This window comes from Neovison vison, chromosome 5 (assembly GCF_020171115.1).
Source record: "Neovison vison isolate M4711 chromosome 5, ASM_NN_V1, whole genome shotgun sequence".
Taxonomy (NCBI): domain Eukaryota; kingdom Metazoa; phylum Chordata; class Mammalia; order Carnivora; family Mustelidae; genus Neogale; species Neogale vison.
The window spans coordinates 1,523,013-1,548,182 of NC_058095.1; the positions used below are offsets into that span (position 1 = coordinate 1,523,013).

The following is a 25,170-nucleotide window of genomic DNA, read 5'->3' on the forward strand; positions in this document are numbered from 1 at the left end:
CATCGCAGCCCGAGTGTTTCTTGGGGGCAGTGTATGAGCGGGGGTGGGGGTGGGGCCGGGGACGGGAATGCGTGGGGTGGGGAAGGGGAGGCCAGGCAGGCAGATGCATCCAGCCCCTGCCCCCTCTGCCTCCCCCTTGTCCCCACATCATGGGGGGCACCTGCAGGGGTGGGTTCCTACCGCCAGCTCTCGCCCCTCCCAGCACAGTGCTCTCTGTGTCTAGACCCGGGCAGGATCCCTTCCCCAGGCGAGCTCTGCTAGGCTGCAGGGTTCACAGCAGCCCTGTGACCACAGAGCGGGGGCACCTGCGAGCCCGGGCTGCAGCCGAAGAGGCCTGACCTGTGCCCTGGGCTGTGCTCCGGGTCAGTCCTGCACCCCCAGCCGCCTTCTCCCACCCCCAGCGGAAGCCTCCGCGCCCCTGCAGTTGCCCACCCGGTGGGCTCTGGTCCCGTGGTTTAGGTGTCAGGCGTGGGCCGCGGCCCCGGTCCCCCCTCTCTCCCGTGCTCCTGACCCCTGCGCCCGCCTGGGCCTCCGGACGCCCCGCTACGCGTGAAGAAGGCGTCTCGAACTTGCAGCTCGAGGCTGGGCTCCGCCCTCCGTGGGTTCCTGCCACTGCGCCTTCCCGGAAGCGCTGCGCCATTCCTGGGGCCTGTCCGGCCAGGAGCTCCGCGGCCCCCGGCACCGTGCTGGCCCCACTCCCCCTCCACCCTGGGCACCGGTCCGGCGACAGCCCTGGGCCCCCTTTCCGGTCCCCCATGTCCGCAGGGGCAAGGGGAGGGGCCCGTGTCACTCGCGGCGGGAGTGGGCTTCCTCTTTCAGCTGCTCCCCCGGACTCTGCAGCCTCTAGGAAGGAGGGGTCAAGGGGGCTGGACCAGCCGAGAAGCCCCTCGCTGGGCCGTGGCAGGAAAGGGCCCGACTCACACCACCTCCCTTCCTCTCCTTCGCGGGAATCCCAGCAGCTTCACCCTCAGAAGCCACCCAGAACCCCACTCCCTGCCGCCATCCTGGCCTCCACCCTCCCTTGGCTGGGGGACCACGGCGGTCCCCGGACTGGCCTCCTTGCCTCCACCTCGGACTGTCGGTTCTTAGCACAGCAGCTGGAGGTCCTTGAAAAACAGAAGTCAGATCTGGGGCGCCCGGCTGGCTCAGTGGACAGAGCAGGCGACTCTTGATCTCAGGGCTGTGAGTTCAGGCCCCATGGTGGGCACAGAGCTTACTTAAAAAAAAAAAAAAGCTGCATCGCTCCACTCGGAACCCTCTAGAGGCTCCTCCGTCAAGTCCCGTCCTCGGGACGCCCACATGTCCCGCTCCCCTCCAGGCTCAGCTTCGGGCACACGGCTCCCCCTCTGCTCCCCTTGCGTGGCCCTCCCTGCCTGGCGTGCCCCTCTGTAGATTTACATCCGCGTGACGAACTCCCGTGTCTCCTTCCAAGTTTCTTCAAATGTCACATCCCGAAGAAGTCAGTCCGAACCCACCTCCTGCACAGCACGCTTGCCCTCGCCACACACTCTGCATCTCTGTGCAGGGGGAGGGGAGGCGCCTTCCCTCACCGTGCTCTCCGTCTCCTGATATACCACGATATTTATTCGTTATTTGTATTATGAGCAAGAAAAGCGTCAAGGACATGCGATCTGAGATCTCAGGGAAGACAAGCTTTGAGAGGCGAGCCTGATCGTCACCAGCTCCCCCTCAGGTCTTGGTAACTGTGGCCAAGAGGCTGAGAGCTGAAGACGGCACCTAATGGCCTCCTGGGTCTTTGGTACCTGCCAAGGAGGAAGGGGAGGGGCTTGGCTTGGGGCTCGAAGTAAGGAGTGAGGACAGGGGAACCAAGCCAGTCCTCACAGAGATGGGAGTCTGGCCTCAGCAAGCCCAATCCTTCCCCTCACTGCCCCCAAGAGCAGAAGAAATCCCTCTGGACTGGGGCCAAACACAGCTCAATGCAGTCTAGGCCCGGCCATGCCATGTTTTGGCGCGTTATCTGCGGTTGTTTCCAAGCTACGCTTCACCGGAAGGCCACGGAAAGCCTGAAAGTAAAACCAGTGGCGGAGATCCACCACTCAAACACCACGGTGAGAAAGCCGTGCAGCTACTACTAGGAGGCGAAGAATCGTAGGGCAAGAGGTACTGCCAGACAAAGACGGCCATTTCATAAAGACGAAGGATCAGTTTAGTGGAAAACACAAGGCTCTAAATGGGTACGCGCCTGCTAACAGAGCCTCGGAATTCATAAAGCAAAAATGAGCCAGCTAGATGAGAAGGACACGGCGCACCGTGGCAGATTTTAGCAATCCTCTTGGGAACCGACAGAGCGAGGAAGAAAGAATCGGTAAGGATACAGGAGCCTAGAAACACGATGCATTAACTCCACCCAAGTGATAAAGATCACCTCTGCAGCCAACAACTTCCTTCTCTTTAACCCAACAGACAGAGCCCTTACCAAAACTGACCGCGCGCTGGCCCCAGAGCAATCAGATTTGAAATCAGTCAGAGTTGAAATGACACAGAACGTGTTTTCTGACCGTAGATAAGTCAAGTTAAACCACAAACCAAAAAGATAAGAAAAGCAGTGCAGTACAGAACAACCGCAGTTCACAGAAACCACCACGGAAATTAGGAAATTACTCAGAATAACAAAACTACGATAAACCAAGACCTCACGTTGTTTGGGGGAAAATTCAGTCTTTGCTGCATGGGCTTGGAAAGGAAAGGCCAACCATCGACAGCCTAAGAACACCTCCTGACAAGTCAGAGAAAGAAAAGATAATTCCATCTAAAGAAGAGTAAGGGACATAGAGGAATTCGGAAAGGTCAAGGCCAGTGCCCCCTGGCCTGCCCCCTGCTAGAGGGCACACCCCCCCAGGCAGACTGTTGGTCTGTTGGGTTCCCAGTTCTGCCCAGCACAGACCCAACAGGAACTTCAAGGGTTCTTCTGTGCTGTCACTTGTTTCCTGAAAGGACGGTGGGTCAGAAGCAGGTTCCATCAGAGGGCAGGAGTTCCGTGGGCCTTGGGGAGGGGGTCCAGGTGGGGTAACACAAGAGATTCCCCCCCGCAGCTGCCCCTATAACCCACAGCCATCCAGGGAAGGGACCACCCCAGAAACTCAGGGTGTCTGCCCATCCCCTGCCCACAGCGGGCTTTGGGGCGCTCCTCCTGGTGGTGGCGGCCAGTCCTGCCCAGGCTGGGAAGTCAGGCCTGCCCCTGGTTGGAGCCTCACCTCTGCCCATTTCCACAGGTTTCCTGGCTTCCCTGCCTGCCCCACTCTCTGGACACCACCCCCTCTTCCCAACTGCTGAACACCTTACTTGCAAAATACATAGTTCAGTAATTTACAGCCACTTCCCCAGAGCAATTCCTAACTGCTTCAGACAAAAATACCTTTTCTGGTGGGCGGAGGAGGCCAGAGCCTCCATAGAAAGGCCCGTCTTCCCCTGTGTGGTCCTGGCCACACCCCTGGGAGCCCAGCCGAGGGCCCTGAACAGCCAGCTCCCCTCCCAGGGAGGGGGCAGAGCCGGTGCCCGCCGCCCCTCCCCTCAAGGGGCACCCCCTTCCCCTGGGGGCCAGCCACCCGCCCTTCTCCGGACTTAGGAACGCATCCAAAGGCCAGCCCGGAGCTCTGAACAGCGGGCAGACGGGGGGGAGCTGCAGGGCCACGGTGGCCCCACAGGGAGGAAGCAGGCCTGGGAGCTCGGGGGAGACCAGGACCGCCCTCCTCGCCTCAAGCCCCAGAACTGGGTGCCCCAGGCACACAGACTAGACAGCCACGAGACCTTCTCCCCACCCGGTCAAGTGACAGGACGAGCCAGCCCCACGAGGAGGGGACGCAGATAGGGCTCATATAGGCTGCCTAGGGGCCAGACCGGGGCCCACGCACGCAGGGAGGGGTCAGGCCAGAGGGACTGGCGTGTATCCCCGCCGCGCCAGCTCCGGCACCAAACACAGAGGAGACGCTCTCGTGCAGGGGAGGCGATGGAAGCCGGACGCGCCCCGAGACAGCACGACAGTGACGGGACAGGCCCCACAGGTGAGAGTCCCGCAAGCTGCCTCAGCCCTTGTGGGTCGGTGGGGCTCGGCCTCCCTGCAGGGCACGCCGAGACGCCCCGCGTGAGCCGCAGGGCCTCCGCAGCAGGCGTGACCGAGTGCCGGCAGAGGAGGGGGAGGCGAGTCCTTGAGAGGGAGCCCCCTCGGCACCCCCCGACTCTCAGGGGGCCTCCATCCTCCTCACGGCAGGGCCTGTCCAGCGCCCACTCCTGGGGGGCTCCTGCCTGTCGCACTTTCGGTGGCAGGCGGAAGGAGAACGAGGCTCTCCTGGAGGGCTTGCCCTCTCCGGCCATCGGGGCGGGGGCACAGCCGGGGCAGCTGGAGAGGACAGGGCAGAGCCCCCGAGCTCCTTCTGGGGGTGCGGCGGGCCAGCCGGGGCGCTGTTCTCTGTGCTGGGGGACTGGGACCCAACCCCAGGCCCCGCAGCAGGGAGGGGGCACGGGGAGTCAGCCCGAGAGCAGAGCGGGGCCGGGGACACCCCACGCCTGGCCTCCAGCCCAGGAGAGAGAGACAAGGCCGGGCGACACAAAGTATCAAAACCATCTCTTTACTGTTCAAAGGCCGTCGCGCTCTAACGTCGGGCTGGCCCAGCCCAGGGCGGAGGGACGGAGGGCGCCGCGGGGCCGGGACGGGCTCCACCTGGCACCAGGCGCCCTCCACCCGGCCGCTGTCCCCCCGTCCGGGCTGCGGGTCACTTGGCGCTCGGCAGCGGCCACCCGCGCTGCTCCAGCAGCTCTTCCAGGTGCTCGGCCCGCTTCACTGCCGCCTGCAACGCCGCCCGCGGTTAGGCCTGGGCCGCCCCCCCCCCGCCCCCCCGCAGGCCAGGCCTCGGGGACCCACCTGGTGCTGTTTCCGGAGGCCAAGCACGGCCTCCTCCTTCTTCGCCAGGGCCGCCTTCACCCTGCAGGGGAGCATTCAGTGGGCCTTGGGGCAGCTCCCCCCAGGCCCCGTGGCCGGCAGGAGGCTGAGGGCAGCAGGGGGGCCAGGAGGGGCCTCCATCCCGGAAGAGCTGGCAGGTGGCTGTGCCCGCCCACCCCATCCCACCCTGCTGACCGCGGGCACCGGGCCGTCTGTGCGCGTTGGTGACTGGTGGTGACCCCACGGCTGGGCCCGGGGCTGCTGCCCACAGGACCAGCCTGGGTGAGTTAGACCCCAGAGGGAGGCTCCCTGCTGAGATGAGGAAGGACCCCGGGTCCCGCGGGGCTGGGGGAGCTGCCCACTGCGGAGTCCCCAGGGTTCCGACTCCTCCCGCACGGGACCCGGGAGCCTCCAGATACGGCCCAGGGCAGCAGCCACCCCGTCCTGCCGGGACATCCGGTGCCACCCGGAGCCCGCAGCGGTGGCCCACAGCCCCAGCTCCCCGCCAGCAGCGAGAGGCAGACCCACAGCCCACTTCCTTTTCTCAGATCCCGAGTCCCGTCCCGTCGGATTGGTCCCCCCCCCACCGCGCTTCCCCAGCGCCCACCGCCGACCTCCCGTGCACGTGCTCCAGCTCCGCCTGCTTCTCCTGCGTGAGCTGCTCCAGCTCCAGCCGCTGGCGGGCCCGCAGCTCGGCCAGCTCGGCCCGGAGCTGCCGGCTCTCCTCCTCGGAGGCTGCCAGGCGGGCGGCGAACTCCTGGCGGAGCACCTCGGCCAGGTCGCTCCTCTCGCTGACCAGCTGCTCGTTCACCTGGGCCGGCCGCGGGCGGGAGTGAGCGGGCGGGGTGGGGGCGCGAGGGGGCGCCGGGGCCGCCGCCCGCCCCTCCCCCGCGCTCACCGCCGCCAGGTGCGCCAGCTCCTTCTCCTTCTGCCGCACCAGGCCCCGCAGGCGCCCGCTCTCCCCCTCGGCCTCCCCGAGGCGCCCCTTCAGCTCGCTGCACCGCTCCTGCAGCGTCCGCTCCGCCCGCTCCAGCTCGGAGAGCTCCGCCGCGTGCTGGTCCCGGATGCGCTGGACGCTGGCGGGCAGGGGCGGGGTCAGGGGGCTCCGGGGCCTCCGGCCGAGGCGCGCGACGAGGGGAGAAGGCTCACCGGCTCTCCGCCGCCCTCTGGCTCTCCTCCCTGGCGCGCGTCATGTCAGCCTCCAGCCGGTGGATAACCAGCTCGATCTCCTTATCCCGGCCTCTCCGGACCTCGTCCCTCAGCTCCCGCTCCCGGTTCAGCAGCCACGCTTCCTGGGGGTGCACGGGGCTAGCTGAGGCCGGCGCGGGGTGGGCCCCACGCAACCCGGGTGGCAGGACCCCGCCCGCCGTGGGCCCCCTCAGGACCCAGGGTGGGGCACGGGAGGAGCACCAGCAGCACCGCCCAGGGGTACCATCCTCGGGCTGGACACCTCCAGCCTGGGGGCGGGGGTGAGGGCCCAAACGGGGCAGGCTCTGGGAAGGCGATTCTGGAAATTCCCCTCAGGTTTCACACCGCACCCTTTGACCCGGCTGCCCAGCATCTGCTAACGCATCCCACAAATACAGTGACCCCCGTGCATGGTTATGAGCTGATAGGGAGGCCACCTGGCCACTGACGGGCCTCTGTCATCAAGCCCATGCCCACGGCCTCATGTGCGACCCTGGACACCTGTCCACCCTGACCTCTTCCAGAAACGTCTGGCAGTGCAGGTTGGTGCTTCCTGGGGAAGGCACCAGGAATGAGGAGGGCAGCCACAGGGGAGGGGGGAGGAGGGTGAGGACCACCCCCTCTGCCATCAGGTTGGCCCCTGGCCCGGGTCTCTCCTGCAGCCCCCTACTGAGAGTGCGCACGAGAACATGTCCACCAGCCCCCAAGCAGCCGGGCTGTGGAACCCAGAACCATGCCCACAGGAGGCCACGGAAGGGGAACCCACACGTGGCTGCTTCCGCGCCTGGGTGCTGGACAGCGCAGGAGGCTGCTTCCCGCTCCCCACCTCCTTCTTGGCGCAGTTGGCTTCCCACATCTGCCGTTCGGCCTCCAGCTCCTCCTTCAGGGCCTTCATCTCCATCTGGGGGGCGGGCGGCACCAAGACAGCAGGCCTCGAACCCCGGGTGCGCGAGCCCAGGCTCCGCCCAGCCCCACCCCCCGGGCCACCACCCCCGCGCCCCCAGAACCCGCGCGACGCACAGCGCAGGGCAGACGCGCGCACCTGGTGCCGGCGTTCCTGCTCCTCCCTCCCCTTCTCGAACTCGGCCCTGAGCGCCCTGCCCTCGGCCGCGCTGCTCTCCTCCAGCTGCTGCCGCAATTCCTCCAGCTCCGCCCGCTGCCTGTGGGCCCGCGAGAGGTCAGCGCGCGGGGCGCACGCGTGGGGCGGCGGGCGGCGGGCGGGCTCCCCTCCGGGTGGCACCTGGCGGCCTGCTGGCCCAACCGCTCCTTCTCCTCGGCCACCTCGCCGTACAGCCTCCGCCGCTGCTGCTGCAGAGCCCGCTGCTCCTGCTCCACGTGCTGCTCGAAGCTGGGGGGCCAGAGGCTCCGCTCGGGCTCTGGACTCCGCCCCCCGCCCCGCCCCGCCCGCAGCTGCGGCGCTCACGGGGCTCGCAGGGGGCCCCACTGGGGCTGCGCGTCCTGCCCTCGGGGTTTCCTGCCGTCCCCCGCGTCCGCAGTCTCCTCCCGCGGGCCCCGGCACACCCCAGCTCTGCTCCGGCCTGGACTCCCTCCTGTCCCCGGTGAGGCCCGCCAGGGAGGACACCCACCGCTGCTGGGCGCGCTCCCGCTCCTGCCGGCCCAGCGCCTCCTTCTCCCGCTCCAGCTGCTCGCGGAGCTCCTCCACCTGGCGCCCGAAGCGCTGGGCTGCCCGCGCGTCCGCCTGCAGCAGCTCTGCCTCGTGCAGGCTCTTGAGCTTCTTAACCTCCTGCTTGTGCTTGGCGATCAGCTTCTGGATCTCGGGCTCCAGGCCTGGAGGAGGGCACCGCACTGCAGGGGCCTGTCCCTCCGGCCTCGCGTGGCCGTGGGCCCCTCACCTCACCCGGCTATGCTGCCTGGGGCCCTGGCCCTTGCCCCTGGTGCTGTAGGGGATCCCCAGCTCTCCCCCACTAGGACACTGGGGACTGCAGCCCATCCAGGGGGTTCCACACCCCAGCCACTCCAGAGAAAGCCCCATTGAGTCCCCCTAGGCCCACCTTCCCTCCCACCCCCGGTGGGGCTCCCCCTGGAGGAGGGACCCCCGGGGGGGGGGGGCAGGTGGGCTGGGTGTGGGCGGCCATTAGTGGCCACAGCTGGGGTGCTCCGTCCTCCTCAGACCCATTCTCTAAGCCGGGGAGCAGCGACAGTCCCAGGTTGCAGCGACCCCAGGGCGCCCCCCATGCTTCCACCCAGTACACCCCCGGCCCCGGGAAGGTGGAGGAGTTCAGGGGGCAGAGGGAAGGCATGGCCCATGCTCTCCAGCCGCCCTTTGTCCTGGGTCCTGGGCCGGCCCTCTCCCCGCCTCCAAGCCCGCTGGATGTCACCTGAGGGTACCGTGGCTATGACTGAAACCACCACTGTCCTTCTCAAAGACGCTCCCATCCCGTGCCTGTGGGCCGTGCTCCGGGGGTGCCGGTGCTCACCTCGGACTGTGATCTCCTTGATTTTTCGGGTTTTCTCATTAATCCACTTCTCCCGGCGGACTTTCTCGGTGGCGCTCATGAGCTCTTTGAGTTTCTTCATCTCCTGCCAAGCAGGAAACAAGAAGTCCCCAGCAGCTGAGGAAGTGGGGGGCACAGAACCCCCCGCACCCCTGCCCTGCATAAGCCAGGGAGCCTGTTCTGCCCTCCCCAGACGTGGAGGCCTGAGGGGGGAAGTAACGAGTCTTCAGAGGCCCCACTGGGGTACCCCTAGGTCCCCAACCCTGGTGTCCCCTGCCATGGCAGGGGGAACTTTAAAAAATGTTGTTGCCAGGGCTCCTGGGTGGTGCAGTCGGTTAAGCGCCCGACTCTTGGTTCTGGCTCAGGTCGTGATCTCGGGGTGGCAGGATCTAGACCCGTGTAGGGGGGCATCCCGGCTCAGCAGGGGTCAGTCTGAGGTTCTCCCTTGGCCTCTGCCCCTCCCCCTGCTTGCACATGCATTCTCTCTGTCTAATAAATCTTTAAAAAAAAATGCTGGCGCCACTGACTTCCCAGAGTCAGTTTGCGGACTGGGGACCATCGCCGCCCAACACCGCGGCAGGTGCAGCTGGAGTGGGGCGGCCTGTGACCGGCGGCCGCCAGCAAAGCCGGATGAGGCAGGGGTCTGGTCCTCAGCTGACAAAACCAGGAAAAGCATGTGTGGTCCCTCTGTCCAGGGGCCCTGAGCTGGGGCAGCCAGCACTGTGGGGGGGGCAGGTGGGGGCCGCTCAGAGGCCTCCCTCCTCGTATGTGACCCTGGAGGGGTGTTGTGAGTCCCTGGGCCCCAGGGTCTGGCACCCAGCAGGGCAGAGGGAAGCAGCTCCAGGGGTGGGAGGGGCCGAGACTGGTGCTGGGCAGCTCCTCTCCGCCGCCCCCCACCCCCCGGCTGGCTCCCCGGATGTGGGGTGCAGGCCTGAGGCTCTTCTGTGTGTGCTCCTGCCCCCGAGCCTGCATGATGGGTCCCGGGGTCTCACTCCGAAGCCCCCGCAAATCTCATGCTCCAAGGCGGCCTCCCTCCCACAGGCGCTGAGAACTCGCTGGGGCTGGGGGCAGGCTGCGGGGACAGTGGTGGAGGCCGGCCACCCCGGCCCCAGGCCACCGGCCCGAGGGACTCACCAGCTCATGCTGCTCCTGCACCTGGGCCTCCCTGTCCTTGCGCCGCTGGTCCCCCTGCTTCAGCTCTGCCACCACAGCCTCACACCTGTCGGCCAGGGCCTTCTTGTCCTCAATCAGCTGCGACCAAGGGCAGGGGCTAGAGCTGCTGCCCTGGGGGGGGCCCGCAGTGACCCCCGAGAGCCCGTGGGGGACTCGGGCTGAGGGGGCAGGCGTGCCAGCGGGCAGGGGCTGTGGCTGGGGGACACGGCCATGGGGTGGGGCGGGTCACGGCCTTGGGAAGCACCCAGCGATGTCTGGGACCAGCCCGGCAAGTGTTCCCACGGGAAGATGCCACCCGTTTCCACAGAGGGGAGGGGGCCCAGCGAGGAAGGCCCAGGGCCCGGAATTCTCCGTGAGGCCCAAGCCAGTCTGGAACAACAACCCCACGGGCCCAGCAGGTCCTGGCCCCTCTCCCTGGGAGCCCCGTTGCCCAAGCGGAGGCACCTGGTCAATGAAGGACAGGTGCCGCTGGATGGTGGCTTCGTAGTGTTCCCTCTGCTGCCGCAGCTGCCGGCCCAGCTCCTTCTCAGTCTCCTTGACGCGCCGCACAGTCAGGTCCCGCTGCTGCACCTGCGAGGGGCACGGGGTGGGGGGGTGCGGCCGGGCAGCACGCACCAGGAGGAGGGGCCGGGGGCGAGGCCCTCACAAGGGGCAGGCTGGCGAGCGGGGCCCTAGTGGTCACGGCCCCCCGCGTGCGGGTGAGGATCTGCGGGGTGGGGACGGGACAGCAGGGACGGGGGCGGGGACAAGGACGTTACCAGCGCCCTCTGCAGCAGCCGCACGGCCTGCTTCTTCTCCTCCACCTCCAGTTTCAGCCGCATCACAGACGCGCTCGCCGTGGACGTGGGCCCCAGACGCCCCTCCTCTGGCACCAGCCCCTGGGAAGGCCACGCACATCAGGCAGGCCCTGGTCACCTGGTGAGGCCCTGCCGTCCCTCCCCGGGGCCCCTCCGCACCTGGGGGGCTGAGGCCGGCCTGCCCTGCCCCGACGTCTCCATCTCCATCTCGTGCAGGAAGCTCAGGATACTCTGCAGCTTGGCCTCGGACAGCAGAGTCCCGTCCTCGGGAGGACCGGAGCACGCGCTCAGCTTCCCAAACTTCTCCAGGTTGTCAGCCGTCAGGGAGCTGCCGTCGTCCTCCTACGGGGAAGGGACACAGCGGCAGGCGCTGTTGGGGCAGCCGAGGACCTGGGAGTCGCTCGGGGAACCCCAGGCAGGGGAGGCGGGGGAGAAGCCAGTGCAGGGACGGCTGCGGAAGGCGGCTGGACCTGGTCTGGAAGGAAGGGCTTCTCTGCCCAGAGGCTTGTGGGGCATCACTGGGGCACCATGGGCAGAGGCAATACCCACTGCCCACCCGGGGCTGCCCACGCCAGGATTACTCTGAGCACCCTAACAAGACCCTTTGGGCCCTCGTGAGTGTCCCGACCGAAGCAGGCAGGAGCCCCCGTGACCCGTGCAGACACAGCCCACAGTAACCTGGTCAGTCCAGGAGTATTTGTCCTGGTGGTAGGCCCTGGGGCAGGGCAGCGGCTCGGGCTCCTCCTCCAGCAGCCTGAGTGTGTCCAGCAGCTCATCCAGGGTGGCCCTGGACTTGGCCCTGCCCCCAGCAGGACCCACCACCTCCAGATCCTGGCTGGCCACATCCCGGGAGTTGGCATCCTGCAGTGGACACGTACAGGGAGAGCCACGAAGGCCATTAGGGAGCGCCAGAGAGCCGTGGGGGGGGGACACTAGCGGGGAGACGGGGGAAATGGGGGACATGGGCCGGGGGAGGGGAGGCCTCCTCTGCACAGGCTCGTGCCCATGTGAGCACATGGACCAGACTCGCCCCGACCCACCTCCGGGAAACAGGAAGAGTGGCCGTGTGGGACACCCCTGACCTTGCCCCTCGACCCTCCCCAGCTCGGGGCTTCCTGCTCCCTCTGGAGACAGGCACACGGGCCCCACCCCGGAGCCTCGGTGACAACCCAGTGGGTTTCCACAGTGACCCGTGAGACCCCATCCCTGCATCAGAGCGACAAGACCCACGCTGGGCAGCCTTTCCTGGCACCAGGGACCCCACAGCCATGGAGGGGCGGGCTTGGGCCACCCAAGCAGGGCTGCGTCCTGAAGCTGAAGCCGGGAAGGGTGGACGGGAGGTGTACAGACACCTGAGGCTTGTCTTCTGGAAACTGCCGGGGCTCTGGGGAGGAGTTGGAGGCAGACTGGCAGGGGTCCTCTGGGCCCGCCGTTCGGAAGCCAGACCCTGCACAACACAGCACAGCATTGGCCGCCCCCCACTCGGCTGGGGCAGCAAATCTGGGGAAGCCCTTAAGGAGAGGCCACACGCAGGGGAGGCAGAGCACGTGACAGCAGGCGCCATGGCACACTTCGCATGGAACACAGGGAACGTTCGGGAGCACTAACCTGCTAGGATGAAGGGTCAGGGGAACCGGTGCGACCCCAGAACCCTTGGTGCCCCCATGTCCAGCTCAGAAGAAGAGAGGCAGGAGCAGAGAGGCAGGGCCTAAGGGTCTGCTACACGGTAGAGCAGGGGCCCCGGGGGCGAATGGCACCAGCAGAGGCCACAGCCCTCCCAGAGGGACGGGGCAGGACTGTCTGGGCTGGGCTTGGGGTGGGGTGACGTCCTGAGGGTGCCCAGAGCCAGGCCGGCGGGCAGGCCGGTCCCAGGCCCTGCTGCGCTCACCGGCGTTGTTGGCCTTCTGGGTCTGCTGGGCGTGAGTGATGCCCCCTGGCCTCGGGAGTGGCTCCTGGGCAGGCCGGGGCTTCTCCGTCTCCCGGGCGTCCTCCAGCGGCCTGGGCTCAGGGTCACCTGACTTCTGGGCCCGCTTCTGCTGCAGCTCCTGCCGTGGGGGGCCCCTCTGAGCAGCCTCGCCCGACAGAGCCAGGCCCCTAGTCCTTCCTGAGCCCTGCTGTCCTGGGACCCAACGTCCAGTGGCTTGGGGAAGGAGGTTCAGGGAAGGCAGCAGGCAGGGGTCCCCAGGGTACAGGGGGTGGACCCAGCAAGCATTTGCTGGCTTGGCACTGGGCTCTCCACGCTGCTTGGGTCACCTCGGGCACCTGAATGGCCGCTCGCCTGGCCTGGCGAGCCTTCTCCTCCCGGGCCTTCTTCCTGGCTGCCTCCTTCTGCTGGTGCAGGCCCAGGAGCCCCTCTCCGAGCTGCCGCCCCTGCTCCTGCAGAAATCAAAGTCACAGCTGGTTTGACGAGGAAGGTGGAGCTGCCTGATCCAGCCCCGGGTTTCTACAGGACCCCATGGCCCCCCGACCACCGCTTCTCTGCCCAGAGAAAACAAGTCTCCCTCCAGGCAGGCAGGGCTCTTCCAGCTGGGGAGGCCGCTCTGCCTCTAGAAGCCAGGGCCCTGCAGCCGGAAGCTCGCTCGGACCGCTTGGCCCAGGGTGCCACTGGCTGGCAGTTGTGTCTTGACACCCAGGCTGTGACTCGGGGCAGGGAGGAAGCTGGGCCGCTGGACGGGGTACAGACCCGCGGGGCAATCCCAGGCGGCAACGGCACTGGTCCCAGAAACCCCTCTGTGCGTGGCTGGGACCCTGGGATGCTGGCCTGCACCCTTGCCGCCCGGCTCACACTGCACGCTGACCTTTGGCTTGGACGCGAGCAGGTACTCTGGGCGGGCAGACCCGGCTCCGCGTCGCTGCACCTGCCGGCGGTACCATCGCTGGACGGTGACGGCGGCTCGGTTCACCTGGTGGATAAACCTGCCGGGGGTCGGGCAGCCGGGCTCAGGACCGAGGCCCAGCCCGTGCGCCTGTGGACTCACCGCAGCCGAGCCACAGCCTCCCCACCCCCGCGCCCCCCGAAGGCCTAGGTGGGCGGACAAGCCGACAGCCGCACGTTCCCGAAGACGTTCATCACCGCGGCCGGAAATGAGCCAGAGGCCCGTGGCTTGGCCGTGGGAACACTGCAGGCCTGACGGGGGACGCCATTCACGGACAGAGAGCCGCACACAGGGACAGGCCACAGGCCCGGCACCCCAGCCACAGAGCGTTCTAGAAGAGGTAGAGCCCTGAGGGGGCAGCGGGGCGTGGCCAAGGTCAGGCCTGGAGAAGGGGGGGGGGGTTCTGGGCGAGGCGGACGCTCTGTCTGGGCGGCTCTCCCAGTCTCCACCACGCGCCGCGTTACCCGTGTGGCTCCTACTGCAGGTCAGGCCGGGAAAGCTCGGCTCTCCGGGCCGTCTGAAGGCCCTAACGGAGCAGCCAGGACCCGGTCGGTCGCCGGCCCTGGGACAGGCGCACAGGGGGCGCAGCACAAGGCTGCGGGCTCCCGGCCCGCTCCCCGGGCCCGCTGCGGGGCAGTGACCGCCCGGCGGGCGGGGTTCCGAGCGGCCCACACTCAGGTCACGCAGCTTCCGGGCCAGAAGCAACGCCGCGGACCAGGGGTCACCACGTAAGACGCAGTAAGACTGTTAGTGGTTTTTGTTTTGTTTTATCTCCCTTCCCCTTAATCCTTTTTTTTTTTTTTTTTTTTTTTTTTTTAATTAAGAGCTTCAGCGAACTGCAAGGGACGTACTAGGAGACGCACCCATCAAGTAAACGGTTGGAGGACTTTGCCCAAACTGACAGGTGGGTGTACCCGCCGGTGGGACCAGGTTTAGAGCATCTCCATCCACCCACAAAGGCCCCCACCCCGCAGACTTGCCTCTTCTCCACATTTAGAACAAACGGGCGACACGGGAGCTCGTCAGCCTCCGCGTTTGAAAACAACCACTCAAGCGGGAGCTCCAGGCCCCCTCCCGCCCCCAGCCCCCCGCTCACCTCTCGGCCTCCTCCTCCGTCACCTCCTTCCTCCTGAGCGGGGCGCCCCCGGTGTCGTTCTGGGCCACACGGTTGCCGCCGGCCAAGTTCTCGTGCGGCTTTGCGGAGCCCCTGCTCTCTCCCTCGCCGGCGGCAGCCTTGAGGATATTGCTAACCGGAGAGGGCAGGAGGGGCTTGGGGATGCCCGCCCAGGCCCCCCACAGCCCCGGCTGGCAGCTCTGCCTGCCAGCAGAGGGGGCGGCCTCGGCTTCACCCCGAGCGCCTTGGGGCTGGAAGGAGGTACCCCCTGGACGTGAGGAGGAGGCACAGCCTGCTCCCCGGTTCCAAATGCTGGCCGATCCCCTCCCACTGGGCCCATCTGGTGGCACCAGGGTGCACGGGCTCTTCCCATTCAAAAAAGCAGACAGATGTCGAGTCACAGGACCCCTGGGCCAGACAGTGACCCGAGACTCTGCACGGGCACCCCCTCTCCAAGTGTGCTGTGCAGGGGCAAGGCGATGCCGTGAGGGGGGCCGCTGCGGGCTCCTAGCAGGGCCGCATGCCTGCCGGGGTCTGTCTGGATGTGCTCTCTTGGTGCCCCTTGCGGGCACAGGAACAGGCCTCATGGGGACCCGGGCCGGCCGCTCCCCACGTGCCAGCTCCCACGCCCGCCCGAGCAGAGCCAGGCCTTACTTGAGGGAGGGAGCTGGGCGGTTGGAACTCTTGGGGGGCGGCGCCGGGCCCGAGGGCGTGTAGTGGTTGTGCACCATGCCTGTGACGCAGTTGCCCACGGCTCCCTTGTTGCTCCTGTGGGGGACGGGAACGGCGTCAGACCCCGGAGCATGCTCGCCACGCCAGCACCCAAGCGTCCCTGGGGGCCCCTCCATGGCCACCACACCGCCAGCGGGGGCTTCTCGGGACCCGGGAGAGCCCCACCCGCGGCATTCCACGGAGCAGAGCCCGGTGTGGGCCGTGAAAACCCAGGCCCCTGACAGCAGACACGCATGCTGACGGGGAGTCGGCCACAGACCCTCAGTCCGCGCAGGATGCGCCTTCCTGAACCTGCGACGCAAGACGGCAGACCCGCAGTCCGCCCTCCGCCCCCTCCCACCCACCGGAAGGAATACACGTGGTATGGACACACGTGGACAAAGGGGACGTGGCAGAGACAGCTGCAAACACATGACCACAGCGTTTTACAGGACGAGAAGCAGAAGGACCCGTGGTAAGTGACCTGGGGAGGAAGGGAGGAGATGCAGGGGGCAGGGGCTGTGGGAGAGGCCGCTCTGCCCCCAGGACCCTGTGGAGGTACAGGAACTGGGGCCGCCTGGTTCTTCTAAGGCCACGCTGGGCCCCAGACCCCCTCCTCGCCGTCAGCACCCCGGCACCAGGCTGCAGGCTGGCCCGCCCGGGGAAGCCACGTCTGGGTGCCGAGCAGGACGCCTGTGTCCGCTGTCCGCGGGGTGCGCAGCAGTGGTGGGCAGGAACTGAACCCCAAGTCAGGAGACCAGAGAATCCCTCCCTGGACAGACGCAGCAGCCCCGAGAAGAGCCCCAGTTGGGGACAGGTGCAGACCCCCCGGGACACCGGCCTGGCCCCTGCCCGGTCGCCCTGACGTGAGCACAACTCAGAGGGCCTCCCTCGCAAGGCTGGTGGAGTCCATGTTCCAGACACCCAAGGACAGACACACACGAAGAGCAGACACACAGGACGGGCTCGGCAGAGGACGGGGCGTGGTCGAGAATCCATACTGGCCACCAGGCTCGCCGGCCAACGTTGAACAGCCTGTTTGCGGGAGTAGCTCGTATTTCTGGGGTCTGCCGAGTTCAACGTTCCCAGCACGGTGGACTCGAGACACGCGTGGAGCCGGGCCGAGCGCACAGCCGGCCTCCGCAGCTGGGGCAGGTGACCCGGCCGTCACGGCCACATCATCACAGACGGAGCGAGAACCGCCGCCCTTGGGGACGGGAGGAGCTTGTGGGCCCCAGGGCCATGCGGCTCGGCCACGCGGGGACAGAGGCGAGAGCGGGCATGCGGCTCAGGGGTACGCGGGCCCTTCAGGTCCCGAAGCTGGAGGCAGAGGAGACAGCGGGGTAGGGCCGGCTGTAGAGTCCATCCAGGAGGCGCACTGGGCAGCAGCGGCAGTCACAGGGGAGCAGAGCGAAGAAAAGGAAAGAAATTGCCAAGGAAACCGTGGAGAACATGCTGGAAAGCACTAGAAGCAGCCAGAGCGCGGCTGTGTCCGGAGAGCGGGACTTGGCGGGGAGGGAGGGCAGCAGGTCAGCCAGTTTCCAGCTCCTCCCTCAGCCGTGCGCACGCGTCACTTGGAGAAATTACGATGAAATTTTCATCTAAGTTCTCACATCTGAAGCAGGAATTTTCGCCATGCCGACTCTGGGGACCCATCCCCGAGAGCCCCCCCAGGCTGTTCTTTTGGCAAACAGCAGCTGCGTTGAGAAGAAACTCTTTCTCGCACAGAAGTAAACGCGTCCCCTTGTCCCTGTGCCTGTGGCGAGGGGGACCCGCGCCCCCAGCAGCCCGGGGATGCCGAGCCAAGCCTGCTTTCCGCTGCGGCTTCTCCCGGTCGCCTGGCCGTCCCGACGACTCCCCGGCCTCTGCAGACCCCTGCACGCTGGCCGTCACTCTGCGCGCACCTGGTTCTGTCACGCGGGGGGCGGCGCGGCCAACCCGGGACCACCGGAGCCGGCAGGCAGACCGCTGATGGCGCACAGCGAGCCCGGTGGGCCCCGGGAAACACGCTCCACCCTCCGGAGACGTGGAGCTGGGCCTCATATGGCGGCCGGCGGCCCCTTCAGGAATGAAGCCGGGTGTCTCGGGCCGTCTGGAGGCAAGCTGCCCCACGGAGGAGAGGGCGGGCGGGTGGGGCCCGCGGTGGTGTGTGCCCTCTGAGCTCCCCGCCAGGCCAGAAGAGCCCCACCTTGTGTGCAAGACGGCGCCCTGCAGCCTCCTTCCCTGGGCCCTTGGGCGGAGAAAGCCGGCCACGCGTTCCCTCATTCATTCCCTCACTCCAGAGCGTGGAGGTCCGGCCACGGGCAGACACACAGCACAGCCCCGCCCCCCGGCCCAGGGGCCACGAGAAGCGCCTGCAGCAGGGCCCACCTGTTGTTGGCAGTGAAGCTGGGGGCCAGGGGCACGGTGCACTCTCTCCTCCGCGGGCCCACCGGTGCATCGACAGTGCTGGGACTCCGGGAGTCGGGCGGCAAGGCGAAGGCCCTGGGCTGGTCATCCTGTCGGTGACACAGTAGCCACCTCAGACCACGATGTGTTGCACAGGCCACTGACCCAAGCCCCTGGCGAGTGCCCCCACGGCCTCACGCACAGACGGGATGGTCCGGGGGTTGGGCGTCTCTGTGCTTCTCCGCCAGCCGTCCCGCGGTGATCCGAGCTGGCTACCACCGACCCCTCCCCACCGCTGGCCAGGCAGGCGGGAGCCCACCATCACTCTCCGAGGGACACAGACTCGGTCCTTACCAGGACATTCCACGTGGCTCCCTTCTCGCTGGGAGCTTTGCTCACACCAGCCGGCCTCTTTTTCCCATTGGAGCCGCCCTCGAAGAAGGTCAGGAAGTGGGGGTGCTCGGCCGGCCTGCGTCGGGAGAGAGGACGGCACGCAGGGACAGTCAGTCCGGGGAGGCCAGCTCCAGGAGCACAAATGGGCAGGTCTTCCAAGGGGACGGGAGGAGCCAGGTCACAGAGAATCCTGTCCCCAAGCCCACAGCTTGGCCTGTCGCGGCTTAGCTATGCTCCGTCGACCACGCCCGAAGGAAATGCGCCCACCAGAGCTGCAGCGACCTGGACACCCACGTGAGGGGCGCAGAGGGAGAGGGAGCGAAGCAGGCAGGGGGACGCTGGCCCGGGGGTCTGCATCTCCACTCGCAGATAGGACGGGTCAAGATGCGTCCCGCCTGCACCCGCCCGGCCGCCCCATCCGGCAGGGGTGGACGAGTGCCCGTCCCGTCAGGCCCCGGTGTCTAGCCTGGGCCCAACCCGGTGAGGACGGAAGGGGGACTGACAGAGTCAGGAGCAGGGCAGGCCGGGGGCTACCTGAGGGGGCCTGCCGAGGCCTGGCTGGCTGGCGGCTGGCAGACCTGCGTGGTGCTGCTGGATCTGCGGAGGTTGTTGATGGTTCGGGCCCCTCCGGGCCCCTCCTGCAGAAGGAAGGAGCAAGCAGCCCCGTGGCAAAGGCTTCAGACGCTCACCCGTTCACCCCGTGCCACACCAGGCCTCGGAGAACGGATGTGGGGAGAGGAGAGGGTCTCCTGGTTCTTGTGGACAAGAGCAGTGTGGGGTCCTGGGTGAGGGTCAGGGTGACCTGGCCCAGGTCCTCGGCCTCCCAAGGCCTCGTCTTCCTTGAACAATGTGGGGACCCTTCGTCCGTGGCTGGTGAGTGTCCAGGAGGAAGCACGTGGGGCCTGGCCCGGGGGCCTTGGCAACGGCTGCCAGGCCTGGTCGTCACCACCATCGGCTACCCGAGAGCATGGCCGGCTCACTCCTGCCAAGCACCTGCTGCCGGCAAGCCCACCAGGCTTTCTTCAAGGCCAGAAGGAGCTCATCTCCCTCCCCCCAAGTCACCCTGCTCCTTGAGGACGCAAACAAATCCGGTGTTGGCAGAGCAAGATGGACCGAGAGGTCGGCGCCAGCAGGGTTTACTCTGCCTTGGGCCGGGTCCACCCTTGGCGGACCCTGGCCTTGACCTCTCTCAAGTTAGGTCTCTGGTCTATGAACGGAGTCCCTCTTGAGCCTGGGGCGGCCACAGGCAAGGAAAGGACAACAGACAAGGGGGACGCCTGCAGAAAGGTGGGGTGACCCTTCAGGAGGTGGGGGTGACGGGGGGCGCCGCACAACCCCGGCCCCAGCACTCACCAGCACCTTCGTCCTTGGCTCACTGCCTGTGACCACAGAGGAGGAGCGGGTGAGGGGCTTGGCAGCCGAGGCGCTGTTGGGACGCCGGGACACGGGCGGAGGGAGGCCCGTCAGGCTCAGGTCCACCCCTTCTGAGCTGCCCTCGGGGCTGCCGGAGGGACCACTGGCGGCCCGGGAGCCTTTCATGGAGGCGGAGCAGGCCCTGAGCAGGCAAGAAACGCAGTGGGATGCCCTCTGAGGAGCCAGGCCTCCCCACACACCCCCTCCCGCCAGGCCAGGAGCCTGCCGCAACCCAGCCACCTCCTCGCGGAGAGGGTGGGGGTCCCTCTGTCAGAGCAGGACTCCCTGCCGAGTGACGGCTCTCCAGGGGGACCCACCCTGCCCGAGGGTGGCCAGGGGCAGCCCCCCACCCGCCACGGGGCAGGTTCTGCACCCGTCCGAGCCTCCCCTCCTCCATCTGTAAGACAAGCAAAGCGCTTCTTCCTGGGCCGTCCTGGACAGGGCAGCGGTGAGGCTCCGGGAGAGATGGTGTAACCGGGCCGTGGTCTGACGCTGCCCGACCCAAGGGCCACAGCTCTGGCCTGTGGTCCGGCCGTGGGAGTCCTGCATTTCCCCAGAGCGCCCGGAGCGTCCTGGCTGTGGCATCTGCTCCCCCCCACCCCACCCCAGGACAAACCACCCTTCCATCTCCCTGGCTGTCCCTTCCTCTCCCCAGCCCCTCTGCTCAGAGGACCCCCAGGCTCTGCCCTGGCCTCCCCTCCACCCAGATTCCCAACTGGGGGCCCACGTCTGGCCCCCAAGCTTCAAAACAGAGGCTGACAGGTCCTGTCCCACTCTGTTCCCTAATTTTTGACACAGGACCAGCTGTGCATCTGGTGCCCCAGCCCCAAAAGGACCAAAGCAGAACCCTGACGTCCACCTCCGGCCTCCCCCTCTCCAGGGTCATGTTTTGTAACGGACTCAGGCCAAGGATCTGGATCTCAAGCAGACATCCTGCCCTTCCCTGCCACACCTGCGCCCTCTCCCCACACACCCCCTCCCTCCACGGTCTCTCCTAGAACCCGGACAAGCACACAGCCCCCGCTCCTGCCCTCCCCACAGCAGCCAGAGCCCAGATCACACCGCATCCCTGTCGGAGACCTTCCGAGGGCTCCCCAGCACAGAAAATAAAGTCTAGACAGCCAGCACCCTCTAGATCTGACCCTGCTCTCTGTGTGACCCCTCACTGCCCAGCCCCCAGCCCTGCGCTCTGCTTCAGCCAAACCAGCCATCCTGCTGCCCCTCATGTCTCCATGGCCAGCCCGTGCACCTGCGGGCCCCTCTGCCTGCGGCCTCCTTCCCTGGGATGTCACCAGGCTCCCCCTTCGGTCACAGAGCCAGAGGTCCCCATCACTTTGCTCCCTCCTCCTGCTTTAGTTCCCTTCACCTGGCCACACAGGTCAGTCTGTGTTTTCTGACTCCTCATAGCAACATCAGCGCCACGAGGACAGCGACCCGTAGCCCCAGCCACTGGCACGTGGCCGGCACACATGCAACAGGAGTGGAGCCCCTGAAGCGGGAGACGGAATGACCACGGAGGAGAGCACAGCCCCGCCGGCCACCGGAGGACGCTGGTGGGCCAGCAGCCACACACCCTTCCCACGGCGGGTCCGCGGCCGCCCCCTCCACACGCCCGGAGTCGGGGCCCCTGGCCAGGGCCAGTGCCGCTGTTCTCTGGAGTGGCGCACAGAGCTGTCCCTGCCGTTCACCCCGCAGGTGTCCCCACTCCTGCGTCTCCGGTCGCGCGGGTGATGGTCACGCCCTCCGCTCCCCAGGGCCCTGGCCACACCCCGCCGGCCCCGGGCTGGCCGGCCCGAGCTGCTGGGCCGACACGCGGGCAGCGGCGGCGCGCGGGCTCTGGGAGGGTAAACACAGCCTCTCCCTGGAAACCTCCGGGCCAGACCTCGCCTTGCACACCGAGACTGCCCCAGCACCCGAGCCCCTGCCCCGTCCTCAGCAGCGGCGGACGCAGGGCCCCCGGCGGAGCAGCTCCCGGTCCCCCAAGGTCTCGGCTCAAGGTGGCCGGTGGGACCCGAGACCGCCCACTGGACTCCGCTCCCCGCCGCAAGCCCCCGCCCGCCCCTGCACGGGGGGCCCGAGGGGGGAAAGGCTTCACCTGCGCGGGCCCCGCACACGCGCATCCGCGCCAGCCCCCCTCACCTGCGCGAGCCGGGCCTGGGGCGCGGGGCCTGCGGGGCCGGCCGGCGGGCGGATGTGCGAGGCGCTCCCGGGTGGGACGCCCGAGGCGCCGGCTTTGGGCGGGCGACCTCGCGCCCCGGCCCTGGCGCAGGTTCCGAGGCCCAGTTGACAATGAAGCCGCGGGGCCGCAGGGCGAGCGGCGGCCGCTAGCAACCAGCCTCCAGCCTGGCGCCTCCTCCCCCGTCCGTCACGGGGGCCCGCCTTTCCCGCCCGCGCCGCCTCCGGATTGGCCGTCCGGGTGCCCGCCCGGCCGTCCGAAGAGCTCATTGGGCGCCTGGCTGTCCTTCGGGCGTTCGGGGGTGGGAGGAGCCGAGCCCCCTCCCCGCCCGCCCGGGGCAGCGGGCCGTCGATTGGACCAGCCGGAGAGGGCGGGGCCTCGACTAGTCGGGGGCGGGATGGGCGGAGCCTCAGGGAGGCGGGGGAGCGGGCGCGGCGTGGGCGGCGTGGCGCTCCCGGCACGGTTACGCGGTACCCAGCCGGCCGCGCCGACGCCCAGGCGGACCCGGACTCCCACGGGGTCCCCAGTCGCCCATGCTTTCCCCCGGTGCCCACACGGGTCCAGACTCCCTCCCAGCTGAGCCCCGTCTGGACACGAGATCTTGCTGCGCATCCCCCCGACCCCCACCGCGCAGAGCTCCATTTAGGGCTGGCACCTGCACATCCCAGAGCCTCGCTGGTGCCCTGTCTCAGGCGCCCTGTCCCAGGACCTGGTCATAGACCGGAGGCCACTGCCCTGCCAAGACGATGCTGCGGTTTCATATCTAGGTCTATGGTTCAACTGAGATTTTGTGTAAGGCGTGAAATATGGGATGATTTTTTTCCGGGGTGGGGGTGGGGGAGGTGGGGTGTGCACGGATGTCGAATTATCCCAGTACTATCTGTTAGAAGGTATCAGAAGGTATCCCCTTTCTATTGAGTTACCCCCACACTTTTGTGGAAATCAGTTGACCATATTTGCATGGGTTGATTTCTGAACTGTCTACACTGGCCCATTGATCTGTGTCTCAACTTCCACCATCATGGATTAGTGCTGCTTTACAGTAAATCTTCAAATCCCATAGTAGGAGTCCTCTTTCTTCTTCTTCTTCTTCTTTTTTTTTTTTTAAAGATTTTATTTATTTGACAGACAGAGATCACAAGTAGGCAAAGACAGGCAGAGAGAGAGAGGAGGAAGCAGGCTCCCTGCCAAGCAGAGAGTCCAATACGGGACTCGATCCCAGGACCGAGATCATGACCTGAGCCGAAGGCAGCGGCTTAACCCACTGAGCCACCCAGGGGCCCCTCTTTGTTCTTCTTTCTCGAAATTACCTTGGCTTTTCCATTTATTTTTACTTTTCTTATAGATTTTCATATCAGCTTGTCACCATCCACAAAACAAACAAAAAAACAAAACAAAACAAAAAAACCCAGCTGGAACTCTGATGAGGATTTTTTTTTTTATAAGATTTCAATTATTTGTGAGAGAGAGCAAGCGCATGCACACAAACAAGGGGGAGCAGGAGGGAGAGGGAGAAGCAGGCTCCCCTCCAAGCGAGGAGCCCAACACAGGGCTTGATCCCAGGACCCTGAGATCAGAACCTGAGCTGAAGGCAGCCGCCTAACTGAGCCACCCAGTGACACTTGATGAGGATTATGTTAATTCATCTGTAGATGAATTCGGGAAGAACCGATGTCTTAATAGTATGAAGTTTTCCAGTCCATGAGCATGGTATACCTCTCCGTTACGTAGGCCTTCACTGACTTCTCTTACCAGTCTCCAGTATTTTTCAGCATATGGTGTTATTGCTAGTATGTAAAATACAGTGGTACATATAATTTACCCCATAACCTATGCCTTTGCTAAACTCACTTATCAGTCTTAGGAATTTTTGTAGATTTATGGGAATAGACAGTAATAACTGTGAATAAATCTCCCTTCCAATCTATTTGCCCCCCTTTCCTCCTGTTTCAGTGAACCGGCCAGGGCTTCCAGTACAATGCTGAACGGGAGAAGTTACGATGGATAGAACCACCTTGTTCCCAATCTTGGGGGGAAAGCTTTCAGTCCCACACCATTAAGTATGCACGTTAGCTCTGGGACCAGGTCAAAGAGATCGTTGTATTTCTCATTCACAGAGTTTTTTTCATGAATGAAATGTTGGCTTTTGTCTCTGGCATTTTCTGCATAAAATGTGATTTTTCTTCACAAATGTTAATTTGATGAATTATAGATTGATACTCAGAGGTTGAACCAGCCTTACATCCCAAGGATTAATTCTACTTCTCATAGATATTAACCTTTTTATATATTGTTGGATTTATTTTGTTAATATTTTGTGTATAAAAAAATCCCCAGGACTTAGGTTCATGAAGGACATTGGTCGGTAGCTCTCTAGACCACATACACATGGAACAATCCTCAAGACAGATTATATATTCTGGGCCATGAAACAAACTTCAACAAAAGTTTCAAATCTTGAACAATAGAACTGAAGTTATAGAAAAAATGTTCTTACTATATCAGAATTAAAAGCATAACGGGAAAAAACACATTTAACAACCCACTAGACAAAAAGACATTTCAAGGTGAATTAGAAAATATCCTGAACAAGTGGAAATTAAACTATTATCGAGCACTCCTGGTGGCTCAGTTGGTTAATTGTCCGACTCTGGATTTCAGCTCAGGTCATGATCTCAGGGTCGTGGGACTGAGCAGAGTCCGCCTGTCCCTCTCCTTTTGCTCCTCCCCTTGCTCTATGTTTAAAATAAATAAAAATCTTTAAAAAAATAATAAAACTATCGAAATTCATGGGATGTAATCAAAGCAGTGTCTGGGGAAAAACTTGTAGCATTAAAATTTCCAATGTTAGAAAAATAATAAAGGTATCGGGGGTGCCTGGGTGGCTCAGTTGGTTGAGTGGCTGCCTTTGGCTCAGGCCATGATCCAGGGTCCTGGGATTGAGCCCTGCATCGGGCTCCGTGCTCAGTGGGAGGCCTGCACCTCCCTCTCCCTGCTGCTCTGCCTACTTGCATTCTCTGTCAAATAATTAAAATCTTGGGGAAAAAAAAAAAGAAAAATAATAAAGGTCTCAGATCAATGATCTAAGCTTCCACTTTAAAGAAACCAGAAAAAATCCAAAACAGTAGGAAAGAAAATGTAGACAGCAATGAAATACAAAACATAAAAAAGGTAGGAAAAGGTAATACAAAGGTTTTGTCCTTGAAAAAAATATTATCTTCTAACCAGACTAACCAAGAAAGAGTGGGAAAAAGTCATCAACATGAGAAATAAGGATGGAACATCATTACAGACCCTACAGACAGCAGCGTCTGTGCAACAGAGCAACTCCTTGGAAGACAAATTCCTGACCCTCACGTGGGACGGTAACCTGAAGAGCCCTTCACAGGCGAGAGAAACTTCATTTCATAGTTGAAACCTCGCCATTAACATTAAAGAACCAGAATTCCGACTGGGGAGTCGCCCCCAGCACTTAAGGAAGAAGAAATCTGTCCTCCTGTTGGGGGTAAGTTCTCTACGTGCGGCCTTGTTAATGCTGTTTCCCCCGAAACGCATGCGCCCCAGGCAGGAGTAACAGGGCCAGGCAGC

At 64.8% G+C, this 25,170-nt stretch overlaps 1 protein-coding gene across 2 annotated transcripts; it reads right to left on the reverse strand.

The window, feature by feature from the left end:
- Nucleotides 1–4,570: 4,570 nt before the first annotated feature.
- CEP131 (centrosomal protein 131) lies at nucleotides 4,571–21,679 on the reverse strand. Of its 2 annotated transcripts, XM_044247244.1 has the most exons (26): nucleotides 21,546–21,679; nucleotides 19,347–19,548; nucleotides 18,528–18,631; nucleotides 17,955–18,069; nucleotides 17,583–17,710; nucleotides 15,156–15,269; nucleotides 14,484–14,633; nucleotides 13,310–13,427; nucleotides 12,774–12,887; nucleotides 12,400–12,556; nucleotides 11,864–11,958; nucleotides 11,190–11,372; nucleotides 10,671–10,853; nucleotides 10,473–10,592; nucleotides 10,159–10,284; nucleotides 9,676–9,792; nucleotides 8,524–8,626; nucleotides 7,672–7,873; nucleotides 7,326–7,433; nucleotides 7,128–7,245; nucleotides 6,912–6,986; nucleotides 6,047–6,189; nucleotides 5,796–5,973; nucleotides 5,512–5,708; nucleotides 4,880–4,940; nucleotides 4,571–4,805 (listed from the first exon to the last, which is right to left on the reverse strand). In XM_044247244.1, the coding sequence occupies exons 2-26, from the start codon at nucleotides 19,530–19,532 to the stop codon at nucleotides 4,731–4,733; spliced, it is 3,270 nt and encodes a 1,089-aa protein (XP_044103179.1). In that variant the 5' UTR covers nucleotides 19,533–19,548; nucleotides 21,546–21,679; the 3' UTR covers nucleotides 4,571–4,730. The 2 variants fall into 2 exon arrangements, with proteins under 2 accessions (XP_044103179.1, XP_044103180.1); XM_044247245.1 differs by lacking the exons at nucleotides 17,955–18,069; nucleotides 18,528–18,631; nucleotides 19,347–19,548; nucleotides 21,546–21,679 and adding an exon at nucleotides 17,803–17,948.
- Nucleotides 21,680–25,170: the final 3,491 nt, after the last annotated feature.

Coding starts and splice junctions, on each gene's coding strand:
- CEP131 (XM_044247244.1), bottom strand. CDS start 19,532: ATGAAAGGCTCCCGGGCCGCCAGTGGTCCCTCCGGCAGCCCCGAGGGC. Junction 12,888..13,309: donor TGCTCGCGTCCAAGCCAAAG/GTCAGCGTGCAG, acceptor TGATTTCTGCAG/GAGCAGGGGCGGCAGCTCGG. Junction 4,806..4,879: donor GCCTCCGGAAACAGCACCAG/GTGGGTCCCCGA, acceptor GCGGCGTTGCAG/GCGGCAGTGAAGCGGGCCGA.